At 39.1% G+C, this 27968-nt stretch overlaps 1 protein-coding gene across 1 annotated transcript in view; it reads right to left on the bottom strand.

The window, feature by feature from the left end:
* Nucleotides 1-27968, bottom strand: part of LOC134537394 (GTP-binding protein RAD) — a 422548-nt gene that overhangs the window by 154648 nt on the left and 239932 nt on the right. Inside the window, exon 2 of the mRNA XM_063377809.1 lies at nucleotides 4087-4359. Within this exon, the coding sequence (XP_063233879.1) occupies nucleotides 4087-4359 (273 nt within the window). The remainder of the gene's footprint in view (nucleotides 1-4086; nucleotides 4360-27968) is intronic.

The following is a 27968-nucleotide window of genomic DNA, read 5'->3' as shown; positions in this document are numbered from 1 at the left end:
GCAGGCAAGATCGAAGACTGTGATGGCAGTCTGAGACCAAAACGATGGAAACGACGTAATAAAATAAATTATCCTGATCAAGTTTGTGGTGCTGACATGATTGAAGACTGTGGTGACACATCAGAAGCTGGCATGATTGAAGATTGTGGTGACACATCTGAGGCTGACATGATTGAGTACTGTACTGAAGCACCAAAAGCAATCAAGAGCGAAGACTGTGATGGTGGTTTGAGACCAAAACGATGGAAACGTCGTAATAAAATAAATTATCCTGATCAAGCTTGTGATAATCACTGGCAAGATGACGAAAGTGACCTTGTGGTTGGTGTTAAAACGATAAACACCAGAGATAATATTTATTATAAACATGCAAGGATGATGAAGGCAGCAGAAGAGATTGATTATACCTCATGGGAAGATCCTAACATATTGGTTAACAGGCTACGACTACTACATGGATCGCTTTGTGCAGGAAACTATTCGAACATTAAAGAAATATCCTTCATACTCAAAGAACTGAGGGAAGCTGGCTACATACAATAATGGATTAAATTAAATGTATGTGTATAAACTTGAAGATAAATTAATATATTTTCTTTCCAGATGGAAGCTATCATTTATCGAAATCTGATTTCTAAATAAAACTTATAACTTAAAGGTGTAAAAAAACGTTACCACTGCCAGTCAAAATGTATACTAATAAAGACATGTTAGTAATCATGCCAAGTTCGATAAAAGTAATAGGAATCAGTTGGAACCAATTGGAGATGGAGCTCTTGGAGCAATTGGAGCCTTTTGAAGCATTTGGAGTCTTTTGGAGCTGTTGGAGCCATTTAGAGCTGTGTTAAGCATTTGGAGGCTGTTGGAGCCATTTGGAGCATTTGGAGCTGCTGGAAACATTTGGAGCTGTCAAGCATTTGGAGGCTGTTGGAGCTGTTGGAGCCATTTGGAGGCCGTTTGGAGCATTTGGAGCATTTGGAGCCTTTTGAAGCATTTGGAGCTGTCAAGCATTTGGAGCATTTGGAGCTGCTGGAAACATTTGGAGCTGTCAAGCATTTGGAGGCCGTTTGGAGCATTTGGAGCCATTTGGAACTGTGTTAAGCATTTGGAGGCTGTTGGAGCTTTTGGAGCCTTTTTTTTTTGGAGCTGTTGGAGCATTTGGAGCTGCTGGAGACATTTGGAGCTGTCAAGCATTTGGAGGCCGTTTGGAGCATTTGGAGCCATTTGGAGCTGTGTTATGCATTTAGAGCTGTCAAGCATTTGGAGCCATTTGGAGCTCCGTTAAGCATTTGGAGGCTGTTGGAGCATTTGGAGCCTTTTTTTGGAGCTGTTGGAGCATTTGGAGCTGCTGGAGACATTTGGAGCTGTCAAGCATTTGGAGGCCGTTTGGAGCATTTGGAGCCATTTAGAGCTGTGTTAAGCATTTGGAGGCTGTCAAGCATTTGGAGGCCGTTTGGAGCATTTGGAGCCATTTGGAGCTGTGTTAAGCATTTGGAGGCTATTGGAGCATTTGGAGCTTTTTTTTTGGAGCTATTGGAGCATTTGGAGCCTTTTGACGCATTTGGAGCTGTCAAGCATTTGGAGCTGCTGGAGACATTTGGAGCATTTGGAGCCGTTTGGAGCATTTGGAGCCATTTGGAGCTGTGTTAAGCATTTGGAGGCTGTTGGAGCTTTGGGAGCCATTTGGAGCTAAGAAGTAGTCGTTGCACGTCTATGCAGGGCTAAATGTTTATAAGATTGTTGTTGGCTTTCGCAAGTGATTCTGTAGTAGGATAGAAATTGTGTAATAAATATTATGTTTGTAATAGACTTTGAGGTGTTTTATTTCTCGAACCTTACACTTTTCTGGTACTTTTTTAAAATTAAAGTTGTTTTGTATCGGCCAGGGATCGAACCAAGGACCTTAGTCGATCTAATCAATCAGTATATAGATTACAAATTTATTTAATGAATTTTGAACTTTTTCCCGAATCTCTAGCATTACAATTACGAATTTCCAATATGGTGGTCTTGGTGTCTGATAGGATGATGGTAGTAGAGGATTTAAAGTCTCTTTAAGAATTTTGAACATGGTTTATTGAAATTATTATTTTTTATATAAAATTAAATGTTTTGCATCATTCAGGGATCGAACCAAGGACTGGAGCGGATCGAATCAATATGTAAGTTAATGAGTGATTTATTTATTGAATTTTGGAATTTTTCCCGAATTTCTAGCTAAATAATTACGGATTTTCAAGATGGCGGCCATATTTCAAGATGGCGGGTGTCACAGTAATAATAAATGATTACTGCACTCTAGCGGATACGAACTAAACTATCATGGTGTCAGCGCACTCTCGTCGACGATACAATGATGATGATGGCTTCCAGCATCGAAGACAAGATGGCGGACATGACGTCATACTAGGTGACGATATATATGCTTTAAGAAAAGTGGTGGGAGTCAGTCTGCCAAAAGTCACCACGGGAGGAGGATCGGTCGCCATTTTTAATTTTTTTGGCCTCACCGGGTTCGAACCGAGGACTCCGAACTCCGTGTCGTAAAAATATATTTTTTAAATATTTTTCATTAAAATTTTATTAAATTGATTTTTTAATAAATTTTAAAAATTTTTTCATTGAAATCGGATAATAAATAAAAAAGTTAAAGATGGCGGCCGTAACGAAAATTGCAACGGTGACGTCATCGTCCAATATGGCGGATAACACAATGCCGGAATTTTCTAGAAAACGAAATGACGTCATCCAAAATGGCGGATCCAAGATGGCCGCCGGGGTCAAGGTCAAAGGTCAAGGTCACATCCTGATAGAGGCTTAACTGAGGCTTGAGTTAAGGATGCTTAAGCCTCTATCAGGACATTTCTAGCCGTTGGGATTTTTGAGGAATAAAACGGGAAATTTTCCCTCGAAACGAGAATTTTTCCCTCGAAAACGGGAAATTTTTTCTTAAAACGGGAATTTTTGAGTCATTTTGAGTCATTTTTGAGGAATTTTGAGGAATTTTTGCCGCCGTGAAGTCACAATCCAAGATGGCGGACACCGGCACCAAGCACCACAGCCAGAAGCCAGTTTCAGGACCGGCTATTATATACTACTCACGACAACCTCCGTCGTGCTTCCCAATATCCGAAGAAAAAAAATACTGGTTCAACCCCGCCTTGGTAAGAGGTGAGTTAGCTTACCGTTCAACCACTGTGCTTGTACATCTATGCTTGTGTGGGTCACACCTCTAAACAACTCGTCTCTTTCTAATCTCATCCTAATGAAAATTTGTTTCAAAAGTCGATTACAATTGTGGTTTAACAAAAAATACTAGCAACTTCTAAATACAGAACTAATCAAAAGTCAGGGATTACAGTGTTAGTTCGAAGTTGATAAACATCGGAGATACCTTAAAAAAACATTGACTTTATAAATTTAACAGACACGTATTATAAAATGTGCTTTGGAACTTGTATCCTATAATTTTTTTCGTAAATGGAACAGAAATACTCATCTATAATTACATATATTGGTAAATTTGTACATTAACATGTATTTGTAAATTTACTGTATCACTATAATAATTTTCGCAGAAATACTGCGAATACCCGTACATTTATTATTTGTGTTGACCCAGTTACTTCAATACTTAAGTTATTTGGAAACCGTTCCCTAAATAGCTTTTCAGTCTTAACTGCGTACATTAATAAGTCTAATAAAAATAATGACAAATTAATATTCGATAATCTCTTGTATAATTTAAAAAAAATTATGCTTGAGTAACCTCAAATAAAATATATAATTATGCACCAATTTTCTTAAGAAATTATCAGTATTATCTCCCAAAAAAAGTATCTGATTTATGCAAAAATAACCATAGCCATTGGTTGCCCAAAGTTACAATATATTTCTTGTAGTATTACAAACAACTTGATGGCAACAGGTTTACAAATGAATCTTTTGTAAAAGTACAGAAATTTATTTCTGTTGAGTGTAAAAGAAATGATTTTTGGTCTAAGTTTGTAAATAACTAACTATACAATAATGTTTCCTTCCAGCGAGTGGAGCGTGAGACAAGTCACAACACAGCGCGCGACTCACCCCTCTGCCTGTCGTAGGCGTTGATGCACTCGGAGGTCATGAACTGGCTGACGAGCGCCGTCTTGCCGACCCCCGAGGCGCCGATCATGGCCACGCGGTACGTGATCACCTGCGCGTCGCGGCGCCCGGCGTCGTCCTGGGCGGGGGCGGGCGTCGCGCACCCCCCGCCCCCTCCTCCGCCGCCGTCCGGGGAGGCGGACTGCAGTCCCGGCGGCACCAGGCTGTTGCTGCGCGACCGCCGGCGCCGGAACGAGTCTCCCCGGTTCACCACGCCTGCCACACACCACCCGGCACCACCAGTTACACTCCAGCAACACCCTGTCAACATTCCTGCCGTTATTCATCCCACACAACCAACAACACTCCAGCAACACCTACCACAACTCCAGCAACACCCTGTCAACATTCCCGCGGTTATTCATTCCACACAACCAACAACACTCCAGCAACACCTGCCACAACTCCAGCAACACCCTGTCAACATTCCTGCCGTTATTCATCCCACACAACCAACAACACTCCAGCAACACCTACCAAAAATCACCGCAGGGAAGACACATCACTCTCGCAGTTGTTCTTTATTATAATAAAATGCTCATTAACTACTCCTTGGCTCTTGGATCGTGGCCGCATCCGTGGAAATGACGGTGTGCCCGAATTTCAGCATGCCTTGCAGCAGCCATCTTCAGGAGTTATAAACATCATTCCCACGAACGTGGCCTCGACCCAAAAGCCGAGAACAAGTTTTTAACACTGAAGGAAGCCCGAGATCTAGCTCCATATCTTTACCACTAATTTTCTTAATTTTGAACTATATCATTTAATTTTTACATTCCCTTAAAAGCTATTCATATGGAACCAATTTTGGTTTCACCACCACGCAATTTACTTCCCACTTCATAAACAGGGAGAAATGTAAATCGGTGTTGGGAAAATTAGAGGTTCGATTTTCAAACAGTTATTTTTCGCACACTTCTATATTATTTGGACAAGTTTTAAATATGTTAGTATGTTTTATCAAACATTCGGCAACATGGTGCATTTCTACTAACATAAATTATAAAACGTGTGCAATTTTACCTGATAAGTCTGTAAATATTTTATGTTAGAATTATTAGGTTAGATTTTATTATTGAAAGTTGAGAGTATGGTCACTTTTGCGTGCCATGCCAGGGTTGCCCTGGTTTCAAGTGAGGCGTGGTGAGACCTCGCGACTGCTCTCCTGGTGGGCTCAAAGGTGTCACCGAGCGAGCAGTGAACGCTCGTCGGCGAAGTGCGAAGTGCGAAGTACAGCCGTCGACGTGTCTGCTAATTGCCGGGGGAATAATTGACTCAAAGGAGCAGCGGTTCTCCACTCCGCCTTCTCTCCGTCTTCTCCCGAGTCTAGGCGGCAGTCGCTCGCTGTTCAAAACACCTTTTGTTATTATGTTTAATGGCCGTGGTCTCGTTAACATTCGGCGCGCAGCACTGTAAAAAAAATTCCTTACATTACCTAAACAAATGTTCAGTAATTTTACAATGTTGTGAATTTAAAAAAAATTACTAAATTAATTTGTTTCACACAAATGTTTCAACAAAACCTAATTTTACTACAGACTTCGTTTGAATTACACGAATTTACGTCTTTAATTACCAAAGCTAACATGTTAAATTGCACATTTAGGATGTATAGGTATATGAGAATACGCACACAATACATGTATTTAATATTGATTTATCGTTAAATTGTAGATAATAAATACAATTACGTATTGTATAATTTAATAATTTTTGTCAGCGTATCTGAAAAAATACATCTGTGGCGGATGACGCGAATCAAAGTTCAAAAAGCCAAAGTAAAACTTTATAGTATAACTGTTTAGTGAATTTTAAAAAGATTGGAAGTATTTGATTGAAATTTCTTAAAGAAAATCAGCTCAAAAGCCGAGGTTTGATTTTTTTTCAAGTCTTTTTTTCGATTTAATCGGAGCGGTATTTTAACCTTTCGCTCAGCATATCGAAAGATTCCATTTTTGACCTAGCCGCTCCGGCAACGAATTCTAGCAGCAAGTGTGGAAACTATGTGTGGTTCGCGTCCAGAAATGTAGTTGAAAACAGAATTTGCGTATATATTTATCACAATCGGCATTATTTAAAAAATATATTCTACGTTAAATTTAGTTTCCGAGTTTCCCTTACAAGTGTATAACATGAGAACACATGAATTTGCTCGTTACGAAGGAGAAATGTCACACATCTGGGAGTACTGAAAGACTCACTCAAATGTATTTTTATTCTGTTCAAGCGCATTTTCAGGAAGGGGCAAGGAAGACCATGGCTCTCCTTTAAAGATAATCATAAACCAGCTTTAAATAATTATTTTATTGGTCAATTTATGGTCACTGAATATGGAAAACTATAGAGTAGCCTTCTCTTTAAAAACGTATTAAGGCACAATCATAATTAAGGCTTATGGTGTAAGGATCTACCTTTCTTAAGTGGCACATTTTAGTTAATAATTTAAGTTTTTGAAAATAAACACATAAGAGTTCTCAGATAGCTTAAAAATACATCTTAAAGCATCATCTTTAAAAAAAAAATTTGGAGGTGGAACTCCGGAACCCCTGCTTGTTGCAAGACCACTCGCCTATTAAATATTTATTTTTATTTTAGCTTATTTTGGCCCCCTTTCTTCCTCAAATCCTGGCTACGCACATGATTCTGATGTAAATTAAAAGGTAGTTTAGGTAAAGTCTGTTAAATAAATGAAAATCGCGAATAATGTTATCGTGTTTTACTTGTTTTTCATTCCTTTGTGGTACCGTTTAGCACGTCTAGGTGATCAAAACTGAAATGAAAGGTTGGTATGATTTGATAAGAGACATTAAAAAATACTTTAAAATGGCTAAAATTCGTGAGTTCTCGCCAATTTGCGACGTAGCGTGGGCGACTGGGTAGGGAATAAGTAAATGTGAGGCTGTGTCCGAATTTAGGTATATGAAGTATGTATGATTATAATTACTTGTTCCCGGAAATGACATCATGAGAGCTGTCCTAACTGAAAGCAGAGTATCAGGTATGCAGTTTAACTGAGTACACAGGTACTTTTCACGTACTTTAAGAAACGTCGGAATTTGAATAGCGATTTTTGGTTGTATTTGATTGTGAACGTAAGTAATCAAAAGGTGCCTATCAACCAGGATAGACACATTAAATGAGCACATGAATATTTTAACTGGTTCTAAATGAAGTGTCGACACGAGTGCGTGCCCGTGTACGGTCACTAACATCACAGGGAGTCAGCTCACAGATCCAAGTGTAAAGGTGTACGTGGAGCTGACTCGGGGCGGATGTTTTCGGGACGGCGCGCTCACCTGCGTGAGTGGGCCGGTGGTCCCTCGTGCCTTGACGCGTCCCTCGCCTGAGAATGAGGTGTATAATTAGGTCGGCCGCGTGACTGGAATCCCGGCGAGGAACTATCTGGCGCCGATATTGCGCCAAGCAATCCCTGGATTCTGAGAGGCGGCGCTCCAACCACACGGGCCAACAACTTCAGCAATTTCCAGAAGAAACATCGTGTCCACAGGTCGAGAAAGTCGCGAAGATGTAACGAAACGGAAATACACGGAAGTAATGAAATATTCGCAAAAAAAAAAAAAAAACCTTTAACGGTCTGGAATTAAATTTTCAGTTGTCTTTTGCTACCATGCAAATTTTTTTAAACACATTAAATATAAATAGTTGGGGCCTGCCCACTTAAGTTTCGGGAAAAATATATTTGCAAAGGTTTTTATTTAGCTTTTTAACAAAAAAAAACACCCTGTTCAATCTAATGCATAACACGTACATGGATAACATGTATGTTTAAAATTTAAAATATTGTAATAAAATATCATTGAAAGGTTCTGAAATTTATTCACCACATATTTTAGACAACCTGTTAGAATTCCAAAATAAATAACATAACACAATATTGGTAAGGAGGGAGATCAGGTATGTCGTGCTTTAAGTTACATCTGCACTTGTTTAAGTTTAATTTTTAGTTCAATGTTATCTTAGATATACCTTCATTTGTGTGTAAGTAACTTGAAACTCAGTGACTCAGATTTTAGGCAGTTATTTCAAACTGAACGTTGTGAGTGTTGCGCACCTGCCAGGCGTCGAAATATTTCATTCTGAGTTTTATACTAGTTTTTTCGCGAAAACGGTGGAGTATGGGGTAGTTCGACAAAGCGACCTTTTACGTTACATTTTACATGAAGATTAATATCCAGGCTTTAAAACACACATTTTTCCTCCACACCACAAAAATTGAAGGCTATTAAGGGTGCTACCTTAAATTATTTCCATTAAATAATTTTGATTCTGCAAAAGGATTTGCAGTGTTTGAAGAACTTTATGCAATAATACATTACTTAGATGCTTAGGGTTTCATCATAAATAGTTTCTTTAGTATTTTCAAACCGACCGGTTCAATTGCAAGCACAAAGGCGTATGCCAGTCTTGGAAAGCTCTGTAGACCATATGCCGTTGTGTATATTTTCAACTTAACTTTACTTGAGGAGCCTGCAGTGGAAGTGTGTCAGATTCAAACTCACTTCGTATAAGTTTAGAATCCAGGGATTGCATTAGCTGTACGCAGTTTGAAGAGGCTTCATATTTTTAGGGACAGTAATTTGAGTACAAGAATTAAATGTTTTATTTTTGTTATATGGGGAATAAGGGAAATGAGTAGTTTTCTTTTGCGAAGTCAGTTGGGCAAAAATTCATCCAGAAATATCAAAATTCCCCTCAATGGGGGTTGGCCGGTATGAGAGATGAAGTGGTTATTGCGATATTTCGTGTAAACCGTAACATTTCTCTTGTTTTGAAAGTCAAATGTGCGATATTTCATCAAGCTTGAAAAAAAACTGTAGATATTTAAAAAATTTCAAAATAAAGCAAAAACCATTCTTTATGTATGTGTGCCTATATTTATATATTTATTCTCACTTAATCACTTCGGTGGTGTTTATAAAATTTATTTTTATCGTAAATAACAAAATAAAGTTATATGCCTACCTATTGTAAAATAATTAAAACAACGGGCTGAAATATTTAATATAAGTTATTATAATTTACTTGTCAAATAAAAAAATATTATTTTTTTAGAAAATGTTTTAATGCAATAATACGTTGCATTGAATATATATATATATATATATATATATATATATATATATATCTATATATATATATACATATATATATATATATATATATATATATATATATATATATACACACACACATATATTCCAACGATGGGATTACATCTTGGAAACTTGAGTTTCTTAACCCCGCATCTATCTACTAAGCCACACACACACACATAATGTTATAAGGCGAATAATATTGGATTATCAACGGTATTTTTGCAAGATTATAACGAATCTTTAAATTGGCTATTATTTATATTTGTGACTACTTAAGTTTATATAATGTATTCCAATAGAGTTTTGCTATTACGACAATTTAATTGGCACACCGATACGCTTGGTACGTCCCCCGTTTCTCACGAATATATATATATATATATATATACATATATATGGGTTAAAGCCTCCACACGACCGCGGCTCGTAGGTATGCGCACATGCATGCGCTTACATATTTCTTCCTGTTAAACTGCCATCCTTATTTGTTTGTGGCTTACTAAAATTTTACCCTAAACGCGCACAAAGAAATAGATCTAAAGTTAAATCGAACGGCGCGTTTTCATCTCGATGAAGCGTGTTCTTGGAGGGCACCCAAAAAGTCACAACATAAGGGAAAACGTAACTCCCTCGTGTTCTAGCAAGACTTCGCCATCTCCGCGATCCCTCGCGGGCGTGACGACGAAGAAATATCACGTGCGCGCACCGCCCAGACGTGTAGGCTACTTGGTTATTTTTCCTTACTTCCCCCCAATCAGACATCGAAGACGGAGGGGAACTGTTTATGCGATAAACACCGTAATGGTGGGTTCGCGTGTCGTGTCGTGGGGTGACCGGCTCAAGCACACCGCGCTCTGGCAACATCGCGTTCTGGCAACACCGCGCTCTGGCAACGGGAAAACTATTATTTTCATTAACCCCGAGTCAGATGCCCAAATAATCCACGTTCGCGAATCTTCAGCCACACGCTCGCGCGCGCGCACACACACATACACACACACACTCACCTACATACACACACACCTATATATAGGGATATTATGAATTCAATCTACAAAATTTGGCTGCAGTTTTACCATGACAATTTAAGTTGAAAACATCTTTGCGACTTATGATCTAGTGCTTCCGAAGGCTGATGTACGTCTATGAAGTTGGTACCGAAAAACATATTTATTGTAAAAATATTAAAAAAATATTTAATATGTAATACTGAGCGTATGAATTATATTTAATTGAATGAAGTTTGCGAATTTTGTGGCTGTAGCAAAATCATTTCATTTTAATAATTGGGAAAAGTAATATACACCACAAAAATATGTAAAAAAAAAAATAGTGTAATATTTGGCCTGAGCTATCTCAAACTTTTCAATAATTTTTATTTCATTTTGAAATTAAATAACGCATAAAAGTGATGGATTGAATTTTTGAACTTATTTTTGTTGTTTAAACATATATATATTTAACTCACAATAATATTCTTTACATTATAAATAAAAGTTCCGTGACTTTTTTAAGTTATATAAAAATAATTTCCATTTTAAAAATAAAATTATTTCGCATACGACATTCTTTTAACATTCTTTTTGTTATTTCACTTTTATAACCTCTTGAATCACCCATGTTTCTTCATGATTTTAAATATTAGTTGTGACGGAAACGAATGCAATTTCCGTTTTTTCTATGCACGATTTTGATTGGCTGATTGCAACCAACATCCAACATATTTTAAAACTCGTCCTATATGCAAAATATTTTATGTAAATAAACTCATCCAACTTGTCAAACAAACATGGGTGCACCAGCGACGTTTACGGTAACGCCATAACCCTCCAACTTTGACACAACATAATGTAAGGTTGTAGGAAGCAAAAAATTGGAAATTGTGACAGGCCCTTTAAGCAACACTCCGCAACCCCTCCCCAAATGCCCCAAGATCTCCAACGACAACGTCAACACACTAATACCTGAATTGGTGTGGCTTTGTGCGAACTCTATACACATTAGCATACACTTGGTCCGTGTGTTTATTCGCTCCAAAATAACACGCAGCCCTCTCTCCGAACCAAATGTATATTGCAACTACATTTACAATGCACGCAGTTAGTTACAGAAAACTTGGTCTCTGTTCTCGCGCCACTTTACACAACAATACTGCGACGAAGGCGACGCCAATATTTCTAACAAATCACGTTCCACACGTCTGTGACGTCAGCGCGAACAAAATTTCGGACGCTACAGACTTCCCAATTATGAATATTTTCCATTTCCATCGCGTTGCGGGCGCGACGTCCCTGATATGCGTGTCAGAATTTTGTTTCCGAAAAATTGATAAATTGGATTTTCTAATATTATTCTTGTAATGTTATCGGTATGTGTAGGTACTAATTTTTTAACATAGTGATTTTTAAAATTGTTGATAAATTTGAATTATACAAATTACTGTCTCAAACATATGTATTAAAAAAACCCTGCAAGAATTGATGGTTGTCATTTGTTTGGTGCGCAAATGCCCCCAATAAACATTTTATGTGCAATTGTTTAATTTTTGTTATCGTGCGAATAAAAACAGTATGTTACAATAACGTGATATTTCGCTGTCGCATCGCGCCGTCGCATTATTGTGATTCAAGAGTTACACTAAAGCCCGGGATGGTTTTTTCTTCCTCGGGGTGAAGAATGCTAATATAAATAATTGTTTCGCCATGAAATCGTCCTCATCAATAAAAAACTTTCTAGTTTGTTCACAAGTAATTAAGAACCCGAGGCATTAACTTAGATTCTATGCAGAAAGAACAGATTTTTATGAGAAGCCGATAGCCAGTAAGACCAACCAACATTGGTTCATCGGGAAAAATCTAAATTTGTGTTAGGCTTGGACACATTTTGTTCGTGTTTCCAGCATTTCTTTCGTTCGGGGCTCTGGAAACCTTTTAGAATTTTATCGTTACAATCGTCGAGTCATCACGACATCGATACAGCTCCATTGCAAGATGAATCGAAGAATGCAAGACCTCTTTTATTCACGCGTTTGCATGCCTGAACGCTGTTTACAGCTGTGTTGGCGTTATTGCCAATGAATTTATACCAACCACTGCTTATTCTTTGATTGGTTGTGTTTATAGTCTGCAGCGGCGATTGTCCAAATACACGGTCTCAGTTTAATCTCGCAAATAAAACATTCATCATCAAATTTAATGATTTTACACTTCTTTGTACAAGTCAACACCAAACATCGAGCAGAATAAACTGTGACGGTGACCTTGGAGGGAGCAATAGGGTTGGCAACCCTGCGTGCGCGTGGCAGATCGCAGCGCTGTGAATAAAAGGTAGCTACCATACAACACAATGGTGTTAGAAAACGCTCAAATGCTGCGCATCATAACTACCAGCGCTCCGGTTTACAAATCGCAGCGTTTGCAAATACGTTCCACCATGAATAAAAGTCTAAATATGAACTTGGAATAATCTCTTGAAATATATGCTACGGTCGTTTGGGCAAAGTTCGGATCATTCCGTTTCCTCTTCTATCGTGTGATCGGAGGGCGCTTGTTTTAAAAGTGGAAACGTTCGAACAAAAATTCGATTTATATCATATAAACAAACATACTTTATTCGTTTCAGTTACTTCGTGACCTCTCGTTAAATAAAATATATGTTTAAATAACGTTTTTGTATAGTAACGTCACGGAAAAATTTATAATACGATCTGTATGTACGAAACAAATGAACTATAGTTGATAAGTAACGACACATTCAAACGTAAAGAAGAAATTTAGTATGACCCACTTGATCGGATAAAGAAGCTCATTCCACTAGCTGCTTTTGTGGTACAGATCTTATGTGGCTCATTTGAACACAACTTTACAGTGTCAAAAACATTCTTCCAGGAATAAAGAGCTTTTTTTTTTTGCTAACCACCTTGGAACAAACTATTAATCGTCTCTTCTCATAACCCTTTCCTGCCTGGCGGTACTTGTGAGTCCCACAATGTTTGAAGCCCCATAGAAATAGTGTGTGCATGTTTGAAACCACATGCTGACTGTCGGGACCTCTGGGTCCCTGTATAGCTCCGCTCTGCCAGATGTCGAAGAAGTTCGATTGACAACAAAGAGGTTGCAGCACTAAAACGGCAGCCCTGCACCAGTCTGGAGCGCCCTTTTTTTTGTTTGTTGAGCTGGACATATGATAAATGCCTGTCAGGACTTAAAAGTCCCATCATTAAAAAAAATATTAAATATAAATAAAAAAATTTGGATAAAAAAAAATATGGCCTCCTTTTATGCCTACTTAAATATAAAAATGAAATAAAAATTAAAAAATTCAATTTTTTTACATTTCTAGGCAGGAAAGGGATAAGCTACTAGCTACTTACGCTACTTACAAATATAAACTCTACTAATTTCTTGTGCTGGTATATTGTAAATAAATTGACAACCAATCAAATTTGTAAGCCAAGATATATAATGTTTCTAAACCGAGAACATTTCGCTGCAAAATAGTTCATAAAATTATTTATTTAATACTTATACCCAAATCTAAAGCTAAAATGAGGAAAAAAGTAATAAAAGTACTAAGCAAAATATTAAGCACACGTATATGTTATCTGCCTTCTCCTCGTCTACTCCAAGCAAACGTGGAATTTAAAAATTTGTATTGTAAATAGTAATGATTTGAATAAATTTTTTTTTTCAAATTCGAATTTAGAATTTAGATTATTATTCTAAGAGCATCTCGACACCGAATCTAGATCTCAAGTGACACGAATAAAATATCACATGAACAAAAACACAAAAATTAAAGTTTATAAGAAACCTTATACCCTTTAATGTTTATTAAAAATGTAAAAAAACAAAACATAGTTACGTGTTTTGACAACAAAAAATTCCATTGTCTGTCAGAATTTTTCCCTAAACTACTAAACAAACTTTCTCCGGGCAATTTAGCTTATGGCGGATACAAAAATGTCGTTGGTAACTTCTTTATAGATAAGTAACGTAGTCTTTGTCAACAACACAGGTGCTGGTTTTTGCATTTCTCTAATTTACTCACTATTTCAGGACTTAAGGATTTAATTTGCCTATTTCTAATTTAAAAAATATATTTTTTTTTGACTTTGGAATTTTGAAATTTCGTTAGGGTTTTTTGGGCTTAACTGCGCTCATACTAGACTTCAGGCGGTGGATGATACATATTGGTTAAGCCACGCCAACTTAGGAGCCTCATTTCTAATTTTTTTTTGTTTTGCACATGTCACAGTAAAACAACCCGAGAAGAACAAACGAGTAGTCCATCATGACATATATAGAATTGTTTTGTGAAAACATAAAACAGTTGTCTCGATTTCTATGAAGAACATCTTGGTTTATCTCGTTAGTCTTAACATCACAAAACTATCTTTCAGGAGTCGAACGTGTCATATCGAATTTTTGTGAGGAATAATAAAATTGTTTTTGTTGATTTATGTGAAGATATTTTTCGTTTTTTCTTGTATCTGTTTAAGCTGAAACATCAGAAACCCACATATATTTAAGAAAATAATCATGGATTATCGCATTTATGTGAGAAAGCATAAAGCTGCTGTCTCGATTTATGTGAAGATATCTTCGGTTTTCTAGAAAATCGAATGCTGAAACTTCAGGAAATAATATTTCAGCGGCGGGGGATGTGGCTGTGTGGGAGGTTCGGAAAATATTAGATAACAACAAGAAGCCTGCGGGAAATGACTGCCGTGGTAACCTCTCCCCACAGCGACCTCGATATTCCGCCGCAACCTACTTATTTCTTCAATCAAGCAGGCGAGATTGCATCGTTCGAAAGACGAGGTGCGCTGGAGACGAACAGGAGAAGACAAAGGAAAACTAATTCATTTCTCAAAATAAAACGTGATTTACAGTCGAGTAGAGAAGAACCCAAAAGCTACGAAGGGTGGGGGCGAGTGAAAATAAAAGGATAAAAAAAGTGGCCATCATCAATCTTGCTGTGTTTATAACTGGCTTGCGCCGCAGCGAGTAGATAAGCCCTTCGACTCCCTTCAGTCGCTCACCTTTAGGAAAAAAGTCAGAAGGAATTGTTGCGGATTAAAATTCTCGCCAGCAGTTGAATATTTGAAATGCCTTCGCTAAGTCACGAATAGACTACACCAGGAATAAACTTTTGAATCCAAAATCCACGGTAAACTGTTAGATATTACAGTACATTTACGGGCTTTTCAACGAAGAATTGAAATCCAATAAACGAAGAGTTCTTATTTCGAATAATTGAATATTCGTATAAACTACGCTGTATTTTGACGTCCCCGTTGTAGATGTAGTGCTAAACAAATGTAGACTAGACCAGTTTTTAAATGTTTTGCTAATATACCAAGAATATTATTCTGGATTAATTCTTAAAGTAAGAGTGATCTCAGTGTCGGTAAATTTATGAAGATCCCTGGATAATTTGTAACCAGCGTTCTTCGTTAAGTGAAGGTGAAATTTTTTAACAGTGTACCTGAATTTGAATTCACAATTAACTGAAAGCTTAGTCAAACTAATTCTGACCAGAAAAACGCCTTTGCTTGCTTATAATTCAACAAAGACACATTTATTTTTAAAACCATATCAAGTTTGTATCACTAGTTTAGTGTCCAAGTTTATTATAATTTAATTTCTCAAGGAGCGTAATAGTTTAGGACTCACAGCAAATGTGGCGGGTCAGTAATTAATTTTTCTACCCTGATTTACGGAATGGCTCCTTTTAAATCATAAGCTCAGAGTCAGCAGTTTTTGGATTAAATTATTTTGTACAGACAATCATATGGACGTTACGTTTGTTTAAGGTATCTAATTTCCTAACAGTAAATATGTTATATCAGTAAAATACTTCTCTAAGTCACATACAGGAACTTTGATTTTATTTATTTTTCTTGATGCAATTTTTGATGTAGGTCTTTGAGATTTCACGTAGTCATTAGAGGCGCGTGCACTGTTAGAAATTTCCTCTCGCTACATCTAAACTGATGAGAGTGTAATTATACATACTCTTGCATTGACTGCTGATGCTATTGACATGATACAAATACACTAAGATATATGAGCACATATACATCAACAGATTTCCGGCAACATAATGGTCCACATACTGCATAAGCTATAATTTATATTTGCATGTGTGCACAAGCAGTTAGACTCTATAGTACTTCTTGCATTCGTCTTGCATTTACCGCTTTTATAACGTCATTAATCAACATTTTGCGTCTTGCGTAGTTTATAATCACATCCTAAGGGGTTCTCCTCTTTACAGACAGATTATTCCGACCTAACGGCCGGCATTCTCACATTCCCCTCCCACATATGCGTCCTAATAGGGTAGGGTGGGAGTAGCATTCCAGTTCGTTTTATATACATTCCAGAGCTTATTTACAACACAACTGTTAGGGATCGCTCCCTTTTGTTTTATCGGGAGGGTGTTAGAGCTTTGGCAATGACCAGCGGCTGAGGCCACCAACCCAGCATAGTCACCGCCTCAGCCCCGTACCTCGCCCAGCTAACCAGACAGTTGGCTGTGTCCAGAGCCCTAAGACTTTATCAGCACTGCTGGCGCCTTCCCCGATCTTCCACATCACACTGGGATCTCTTGAAACACCCAGTGAACCCGTGGTCCGGTGGAGGCCTATCCAACCTCTGCTAGCTATCCAGGCTAATACCGGAGCTGTTTCGTCGCTCACCATGTCAACTCCGCATCAGGCTAGGGAACCTTTGGAGTCTGCTCCAAGCGATCGGAGCACCACTACCAAGTACGAGTATTACCCAATCAGAATCCAGGGCCTTGGAGAAAACCTCAGTGGGACACCATTCAATCTTTCATGGATTCTTCCCGTACTACTACCAACTTGGCGTCTATACGTCACTAGACCGTTCGCCAGCAGGCTAACCGACCACCACTCTTCATAATCACTCCACTGGATGTCCTTGTCTCCTCGAACTATCCTCCGACCTGCCGTACCTCGGCCCGACAGATTTACAACCGATTAAGGCCCGGACGTGCCTGAACTCATCCGCCGGCGACCGCAGGAAGCCCTGGCTAGAAATGACAGACCAACCGTGCGTATGCTGGAGGGCCTAGGGGCTACCTCGGTACCTCCCCTGACCACTGGACTAGGGGAACGTATCACACCTAGGCGAGCAGTTTACAGCTCTTTTTTAAGCCCGGGTTCACCCGAACACGTCGGCACCTTTCTCGGTCCGTCCATTACCATAGGCCTGATCCATGTACTATAGGGCCCTTTGGGACCAAGACACCGAGGATCAGCTGTCAAACCCCCCAGGAAGTTTTCAAATGCATCTGCTGTTGCCCGCAGATTCAGCCAGTTCACCATTTCTGGTCCCATACATGCAATTGAGGATGCAACTGAGGCAGGGTTACGCCCGACATTGTCCTCTTCAGTTAAGGCGACCCTATGACCAGGGGTTGAGACTACCGATCCCAACATGGTCACCACGATTCGCCCCAACAGCGGTGCCCACGTGGAGACAGATGATTGCCACTTGGTGCGGAGAGGCTATATATTCGCATTCTTGCACCCATTCCATGAACCTGTTGGATCATGTCTCGGATACTAGAGCCGGCAACAGCTCCGACACCTCAGGGGACAATCACCTTCCCCGCAGGGTCAGGTCCACTCCCGCCAAGAACAGACAGACGCAGACGGGCAACACTAAACAATTTCCCCCGCCCCCCTTTTGCATATTAAGTATATCCCACCAATGAATGAAAGAATGTACTTTTCTGACAAAAACTTTATCAACGATTCTAATTTGACAACTGAACATCTTTCAATATTTCCTCGAAAATCTTTGCAAATATTTGGCTAGACTAGTTCTTTGGACCAAAAAGTATTTTTTCTTTAATGGAATAATTCGTGTGATGACACTCGTCCATGTGATGGACTTTTAAACCTATGGACCAGGGGCGAAAATCTGTATAATTCGTTAGGGACTTTCCAAGGGGGTGGGGGAGGGGGTGCGCGGCCTAAGAGTTTTGCACGCGGGGTGAACTGACACGTTATCTCTTGATACGGTGCTTCTTTGCTGTATACTGCCTATATTTTGGCCTACATGCATGCAATAGGAAGAAAACTTTAAAATATACAGAACGTTTTCCATAATACATAGTTTTGACATCAAACCCGTTTCGTGCTTTTGCAAGTGCGAGCGAGCTCTCTCAGTGAGGGTCTTCTTAATTCCCGAGGGTTCCCCCCCCCCCCCCATCCGGAGCTCTAGGCCCATGCCATAGACTATTGTTCGTATAATATATTTATAGAGTTAAATACCACATGGTTATGCAAAGAAGCTTAAAGGTATGTAACCTCCTAGATTTTTGGCTTCGAATCAATTGGCTTCTTCTTATAGTAACTCCATCGCAGCTTATTGATATCCCTATACGAATGTTCTGGAAGGATTTTGGAAACATAATGTTGGTTCCTACGACCATGGGCCTACACTTTTCTGAGTGTAACTACTACACTTTTATAAAGTACAGTAAAGTTACAACATTTAACGAAAAAAGCACCTCAAACAAAACGAATAGTTCTTCGTAGTTCAAAATAACTATACATTCGTAATAGTATATAAATGCATTTCCGGCGCCTGGAGCTGGGAAGAAATGCCTGGTACCGGATGTCCGCCATTTTAGATGTCGACACAACGGCCATTTTAGTTGACTTTGACCTTTGACCTTTATCTTCCAAATTTGCCCAAATTTGCCAAAAAAAAAAAAGACATTTGTCAACATTTATCAAAAATTCTCCAAAATTCGTCAAATTTTCCAGTTTTTAGAAGGGGGGGGGGGGAATCCACCATATATACTAAAAAAAATTGAATATACAAAATTCCCTTTTTGAGGGAAAACACCCGTAAAATATTCAAAAATAGTGAATTTGAAATGCCTCAAAAAACCTTTGCGTTTGAAAAAACGAAAATTCCTCCATGAGACTTAAATTCCTCATATACAAGCCTCCAATAAACCTCTGAAGACATTTGACCACTAGAATGTCATGAACTCCATTTTTAATTGTGACATCATGGTTGCAATTTTCGTTAGGGCCGCCATCTTGAAAATCTATAGTTATTATCCAAGAAAATTGGGGAAAGAAACAGTTTAATAAAACAATTATTTTAATGCAATTGTAATAAAAAAAAATGACTAAAACACGCACTTACGTCATGGCGTTCCCGTTCCAACTCAGTGAGAGAGAAAACCAAATGGCGACGGAAAATTACTCCATGGAAGCCACCGACAGACTGACCTCCCACCACTAATGCCTAAGTAGATATATCACCAGCTATTACAACGTCAGGTCCGCCATCTTGTTTCGTCAGCTGGAGGCCATCATCTTCAATTATGACAGCATAGTTGCCATCTTGTTTTCAAATGCCGGAGATAGCCATCTTTATTTTAAGAACTTGCTACTAGGTGCACTAGTGCCAGAAGGTGCCTCCACCATATTGATTTATTTTACAACTGGAGAGCTGATAACCAGACCCAAGGTTAGTAGAGGGAGGTTGCCTCGGTCCCGTAAGCGCTGTGTAGCCAGCCGGCCGAGGGTGGGTGACGTCACTAGCAGTCCCGCAGCTGCCGGCCTGCCCGTTATCTGTCCGCCGAGTCCGGCCACAGCAGCAAGTGTCGCGTCTTAAAATAAACTCATAGATCGAACACGTTGTTAACACTATTACAACGACCCTTCCATAATTGTTCCATTATATTTATACTCGGTCTAATACTGATATGGCTGCCATTATTATAAATATTACCCCCCCTCCCCACCAAAAAAAACGTAATAAAGTAAGTTAACACGCGAAAAACAGATTCCATTAATATGATAAGCACAAAAATTATTTTGTACATAAAAAACCATTTCACATCACTGATGATTGTGAGTACCTTGCAAGAAATACACCAAAAAAAAACAAGCATATGTGGAAACAATAAAATATCTCGGTACTCACCAAACATTGCAACCGTTACATATTTGGTTAGCTCATTGATCGTCCGTAGTTTCCGATGTCGGATTATTTCTTTACTCTTGGAAAAAAAAAATTTAAAATTAAAAAAAAAATTCATTTAGCATTAAGTTTTTGAGAGATTGCTTTAACACACGTGTAACTTAAAAAAATTGTTTAGTTGATAATGCAAGATATAAATAAAAATTCGGTCATCCTGATCAAAACTAGACCTAATAAAATATTCCGAATGTCACTTTAGAAGTCCGCTATTTAATGCAGCATACAAATTCAGGTCTTAAATGCCTAAGTACTTCATGTAACAATTTTTTTGTATTTTTTAATTTTTTTCCTCCCGTCGTCTGACATGGCACCAGAAGTTCTCTTGGTAGATTTTCGGGATTCTTCTGAAAGACACTTCATCCTTATGAATGTTCTTTGAAGAACAAAGGCTCTGATAATTTTCTTTGGAATATTATTTAAGGAAGGAGCAATCTTATCCACCAATTTCGTCACGACGCCTGGGCCTTTTAGAAGTTCTTTACCATGATAATTTTGGAATTCACAATCAAGCTGCTTTGCTTGACGTAACCATAGTTCAGACGGTATACACAATCCCCCATAAGACAGATGCTTGACCCACGATGATTCAGTTGGTATTAGAGTATTCGCCTCATTGCTACTTTCTAAATAGAAGAACTCTGATTTGAGTTTTTTTGCCACCCAACCACAAAGGTATTCAAAAGCATTTTCTTCTAAATCGGTAGAAAATTTAAATTCTGTTTGTGTTGCAATGATATCATCCGCAGTTACGTTTCCTTCAGACTTGCCTTCTTCTTTAAGAAAATTTGTTTTTGATTTTTCAGTTTCACTTACTGAATCAAAAAGACCACTAAGTTTAAGCACTTTGCTTGCCACAAATTCCGTGTCATCTGAAGCAGCGGTCGTATTTGTGTTCGTCCGTAGCACACCTTGGTTTTTCCCTAAAATTATCATCCTCAGGCGGTATAGTGCATCTAAAGGCGTGGAATGATCGTTTAATCCTCCACGGGTGCGAATCTGCGAAAACAAATTTTCAATAATATCTTGATTAATACGATGGGTCAATATGTAACTAATACCATGTGTCAGTTTTAGATCTCTGTAAAGAAGCTGTAATGATTTCGTAGACACAATGACACCTTTCTGGAAAAGTTGCATAGTTTTTTTCCCGCAGCAACGCAATTTACTTATTGTTTCAATCATTTTGTTTAAAATTTCGTCTTGAGCAGTTAATTCTTGGCCGTATGCTTTTCGGGATGGTTCGCCAATATTACGGGGTATATAACAGTTCATGGTGTCAAACCATTGGTCACACAGGAGAATAAAGTCTGCAGTTCTTGTCCATTCCGGGCATTTTAGTTTTCAAAGCGATAGCAGTGGTTCGTGACAATAATTCACTTGCTTTCCTTACATTCTGCCGCTGCGTTTTTTCCACCGATATATGTGTCTTTGTTAGTTTGTGGCATATTTTGAGATCTGAGGATTCTTCTGCATTTATAAGGGCTTCGACTGGTCCTTTATTAATGTGTATGTTACCAGGTAAATTGAACCCTGTATCCAAAAACCAATTCCTGATGAGTTTCAAAAGATGTGGCGGATCAGCAAACACATAAATTTTCTCGGTTTCTAAACTAGGTTGGTTAAAAAATGTCTTGTCTGTACTAATTCCCATTTCCTTCCATAGGCCTACATTTCCTCCCCCAAGATCACTTACTATGGCTTTCACCACGTATCCTGCACCACGAAGCTTATCAATAATTGACAGAAGAATATCTTTCGTCATTTTTGTGTCAAAATTTATGTAAAGTGGCTGCTTCCATTTAGAAAACAAGCCTCGAGCCATTACAACTTGCATGTATGAAAAAGGTCCGACAACTTCATCTTTTTTCACATCGTATTCCAGAGTTCTCTTTACTTTAACTTCGTCAAATTGCAGGACTGCTATGCGTTCTTTATCAATCAGTTTTGATCCGGCAACTTCAAGATACTGAAACATGTGCTGAAGTAGGCCCTCACGCATTTCCAAAGATGATGCCCACCTCTGAAGCGTGGATATACCTGGCAAAGGGATATTCATTTTTTTCTTCAGAAAAAGATAGCAACGTTTACTTAGGTACCTTAATGTGAACGCCAAAGATATTTCTTCATTAGTCCACCTCACATGTTTCCTTATTCCAAGAAGCAACCCTATTTGATTTTTCGTAAACAACGACGACAGCACTTGGAAACATTTTTTTGATTCTTTAGAATCTTTTACATTCTTTCTCTTCAGGTTATTATTTTCTTTCTTTAATTTTTTAATATTTTTGGCGTCTGAGAGAAGTTTATTTTCTAAAAGTAATATTTTATGTTTCAGAATTTCATTTTCTTTTTTCAGATTTTCTTCTTTATTTTCAACCTTATTTCTAGCGTTGAGGCTGCTAGATTCAATTACACTTATTTCTTGCGGTTCTTTTATCAGCTCTGTTGCAATTATTTTGTTCTGTCTTGAATTGTACCGAGAATTACGTTCTACAGAATTTGTATCCTCCCGGTGAATATGATCCTTAGACAACAATTTTAGAGATGGTACAGCAGATTTCTTCAAAACTTTCTTCGGTTCAGTTTTTAACAGTTCAGCCTGTAGATCTCTTTCATAGTCCTCGACCATAAAATGATCTGAACAAACATAAGACGTATCAGGATTGAATTTATCTTGTCGTTTGCAGTGTTGCACCCATTGGCTTTTGAACACAATTTCTTTTGGAAATCTGTGGTATATGACGTTTTTTGTTTTTTCACGACGATTTTTACAAACAGCTACAGCACACCCAGTCCCGGGCATTTTACCACACAGCAAACTAGTATTGAAGCTGCATTAATGTTATAAAATATTCGTTCAAACGCCGAACACTGCACAAGTTGACGTTTATCAGGCTAGGAAATAAAACTCTAAACACACACGCGAGGTACACATAAAGTAGTTGAATTCGTCGTGCACATGAAGATGAAACTAGAAGTACGCGTGTCATGAGATCGCCTCTATGACAGTGCGTCCAGTTTTGTCGGGACGGAAAGATAAATTTGTGAAAGCGAGCGCGTCTTGACTGGGGGACGGGACGGGAGCAAGGTCGAGGCAGTGGACTGCACGTGACGTCACTTCGCTGCCTGCGCAGAAAGATGCGCGCGCGTCTGAGGCAACCTCCCCTTCTACTAACCTTGAACCAGACCAGCTTTGGCATCCGCCATCTTAACGGCTAACTTGGCCGTCATGTTGAAAATCCGTGATTATTAATATATAAATTCGGAAAATATTCCAAAATTCATTAAAAAATTACTTATTTATTTATTGATTTATTCAATCGATTTCTTTCCTTTGTTCAATCCTTATTCTATACAAAAATGTAATTTTATGTAAAAACAACTTCTTTAATAAAAGGAGATTAAATTCTAATAGAGACTAAAATTCCTCATCTGCCTACCTCAGGTAGGTCGATGACCACATATTGGCCGCCATATTGGAAATATAACATCAAATTACAAAAAATACGGGTTCATATAAAACAACAAAATTACAAATAAAAATGTACTACCTAAATTCTACAAGTAAAAAAAGCTAATTACATGCATTTCTTAATTCCTAAGTCTTTTTTAGAAAGCCGAAGCGTGTCCTTTGCATGCATTGACATGTGTTTTCAGGGCATCTCCACATAACAGTCGATTAACCAGGCACGTCCAGTTTGTAGTTAGACACTTCCAGTTTGTGTTCAGGCTAACAACACCAGTTGGTGGTTAGGTACATCCAGTCTGTGGCTAAGCACGTCTTGATGAAAGCCTTTTATGTCAAGTTGGTGACCATTTACATAAGTCGGTTGTCCAGGCACGTACGTCCAGTCGGATAGACAGGTTAACACGTATAGTTGATGGCAAGATACACCCAGTCGGTGGCCAGGCACGTCTATTCAGTGGCCAGGAACGCACGTCCAGTAGATGGCAAGGCAATCCAGTTTGTGGTCGGGCTATCACGACCATTTGGTGTTCAGACACATCCAATTGGCCAGGCACAACCAGTTGTTCTATAGGTACATCCAGTCGGTGGCCAGACACGCACAGTCGATGGCCAGGCATGTCCACTCGCCGGCCAGGCACGCACAGTCGAGGGCCAGGCACGCACAGTCGGTGGCCAGGCACGTCCAGTCGATGGCCAGGCACGTCCACTCGCCGGCCAGGCACGCACAGTCGAGGGCCAGGCACGCACAGTCGGTGGCCAGACACGCACAGTCGATGGCCAGGCATGTCCACTCGCCGGCCAGGCACGCACAGTCGAGGGCCAGGCACGCACAGTCGGTGGCCAGGCACGTCCAGTCGATGGCCAGGCACGTCCAGTCGAGGGCCAGGCACGCATAGTCGAGGGCCAGGCACGTCCAGTTGATTGCCAGGAACATATGATAGGTTTAACAGGCACATCTAGAAGGTTGGCCAGGCACAACTAGTGGATTGGTTAGATATGTATATTTGGTGGTCCGTCACATATAGTCAATAGTCAAGAGGTCTAATTTTACGATACTCAGCGAACATTTTAAACAACTCATGTACAATGTCAGGCATATGGCCCAGGCATTTTCGAACCACGAGGCCAATCATGACATGACTGCAAACTTGGCAATGCATCATCAACGAAAAGGACACAATCTCTTCAAAAAGGACACAAAATTGGATACACTCTCATCAAAAGGATACACAGTAGACACACATTCTACAAAAAGTAATTCACGCTGGATATACACTCGTCAAAAAGAACACGCTTTGGACACACAATGGACAAACACTCGTCAGAAAGGACACACTATAGATACAAATTCCACAAAAATGATACACACTTCACACACAATGGACAAAAATTCGTATAAAAAGACACACAATTGGACATAATCTCGACAAAAAGGAAGCACATTTGGAAGCACACTCAAAGAAGGAAGCACATCTGGTAGCACATTCACCAAAAGGAATCATATTTGTACGAACATTGAACTCAGTAGGATACATTCTCATTAAAGGGATACGATCCCATCAGTATAATGCGATACTACAGTCTTGTCTACTCGCATTTCATGCAAAGGGCGTACATTTACATGAACATTCAATCAGTAGGATATAATTTTATCAGTAGGCTACGATCACCAATTTACGGTAAGCCTCAACTGCTCCAAATGTCTTCGATTCCAAGAGTCTTTGACTCCGACTGCTCGAACGACATTTTACTACATGTCTACAAGGCTACGAGTATACAAGACTCCAACTGGCTTCGAAATACAAAGCTATGTGGCTACAAGGCGAGTCTCCAACTGGCTACAAGGCTACATGGCAACAAAGCTGCATGGCTACAATACTACTTAGCTACGAAGCTACAAGGCAACGAGTCTACAAGTCTCCAACTGGGTAAAATAGCTCGTTTCAGCAACGAGAGTTAGTTTATCTCATGCAAAAAAAAAACTGTTGCAAGTAGTTTCGATTCTTGCCAACAGTTGTCGCCACATACTCTGTTGTACTGGCAGTCGCTCTTTCATGTGAAATGCGGGATGCTCACTCACGATCGCAAGGGAAGAAGGGCTCTCCTTGACTTCAAGGAGAAGAAAGTTTGTATTGCATGACAGCATTTCTCAGCTGTCTCAAGGAATAGTAATCGTCTGAGTAATGAGTTTTTTTCAGAAATCATCCTGATGAAAAAATATTGTAAGTAATGATTTGGTAACGGGAATTCACTAAGTAAGCGAAACTTTGAATAAAATTGCTTGTCTCATTACAATAAAAAATTACATGAAGGAATTGTTTTCTTAGGAATAACCAGAAACAATCGGAGAATATCAGCAGAAGTCTAGTCAGGAATCGCATGTAGAAAACCAAGAAATAAGAAGAACCAAGAAATAACCAGAAGAACTCGGAGAAACCAACAAAATATTGACAGGAATAATCAGTTGGTTTTCTCCATGTGCTCCTGATTATTCCTGTAAATATTTTGATGGTGTTCTCCGTGTGCTCATTTTATTCCTGTTTATATTTTGATGTGTACTCCAAGTTCTCCTGGTCATTTCTAGTGAAACTTCTGATGGCTTTCTCCATGTGTTACTGATCATTCCTAGTGAGACTTCTGCTATGTCTATTGTGTGTACATTTTGACAAGTGTGTGTCCATTGTGTGTCCAGTGTGTGTCTCTTTTGACGAGTGTAGGTCCAGTGTGAGTCCTTTATGTCGGATGTGTGTCCAGTGTGTATCATTTTTGATTTGTGTCCAATCGCGTGTCCTTTTACAGTGTGTGTCCTTTTCGTTGATGCATCGCCAAGTTTGTATTCAGGTCTTTTTTGGCCTCGTGTTCAGAGATGCTTGGGTTGCATGCCTGACATTGTACACGCGCTGTTTAAAATGTTCGCCAAGTATCTAAAACTAGACCTCTTGGTTATTGACTATGTGCCGGCCAACCAAAATGACATGTCCAACTAATCTACTAGTTGTGCCTGGCCAACCTGTTATTTGTGTATTTTCAACCTATCTGACATGCCTGGCCATCAGCTGTGCGTTCCTGGCCATCGACTGGACGTGCCTGGCCAACAACTGGTTGTGCCTGAACACCAACTGGTCGTGATATCCCGACCACAAACTGGATTGCCTTGCCATCTACTGGACGTGCGTTCCTGGCCATTGAATAGGCGTGCCAGCCCAACCGACTGATGTGCGTGGTCACCAACTAGACATGAATAGCTTTCATCAAGACGTCTCTAGCCACAGACTGGATGTACCTAATCACCAACTGGTGTTGTTAGCCTGACCTAAAACTGGAAGTGTCTAACTACAAACTCAATATGCCTTGTTAATCTACTGTCATGTGGAGATGCCCTGAAAACACATGTCAAGGCATACAAAGGGCTCGCTTCGCCTTCTATGACTGCAGGAATTGAGAAATGCTTGAATTTTTTTTGTACTTGTAGAATTTATGTAATATATGTTTATTTATAATTTTTTTGTTCTTTATGAACCCGTATTTTTTTAATTTATAATGTATTTTTTGAAAAAAAAAAATATTGTACAAGACTCAAAATGGGAACTGTAATAAATCGAATCAATCACTATTTAATAAGCGATTTTTGAAGAATTTAACCAATTTTCCGATATGTTATGTTAATTTTTATTAATTTCCATTATGTTTGCGAATGCGCGAGCGTCGAATAGGACATTAAAAAACGGCTCTAAAGCAATTACGTAGCTGGCCCATCGAGCCTACAGCGGCCAGCGACAGTCCAGACGTCTACGGATCATGTGCAGGCGTGGTTGGAAGGCAATACAGGAAACAGTGATAATACAGAGATCTATGGCAACGTGACAGCGCCAGACGAGTATGTGTCGCGACCACCAAATATCGTCGGGTTGTCAACCGACGCTGACACGTCAGGCATCAATGCGCGTACATCGATGGAGGGTGCTACGGTAGACTGTGATGCTGTTGAGCAGACACTTGAATTCGATGCAGTATTACTTAAGCTAACACAGACCCTTGCAACATGCGATAAACTTGCGGTTTATCTATTCTATAATCATTATACTACTATGTGTAAACATTGTATGAAATATATTTATTATTAAATTAAAATATTAATACGAAACATTTGTTATGGTTTTGTGAAAACGTTTTCACGAAACATTTAATGTGCAGGCC

Source organism: Bacillus rossius, chromosome 1, assembly GCF_032445375.1.
Source record: "Bacillus rossius redtenbacheri isolate Brsri chromosome 1, Brsri_v3, whole genome shotgun sequence".
Taxonomy (NCBI): domain Eukaryota; kingdom Metazoa; phylum Arthropoda; class Insecta; order Phasmatodea; family Bacillidae; genus Bacillus; species Bacillus rossius.
This window is presented reverse-complemented; position numbering and strand designations above follow the sequence as displayed.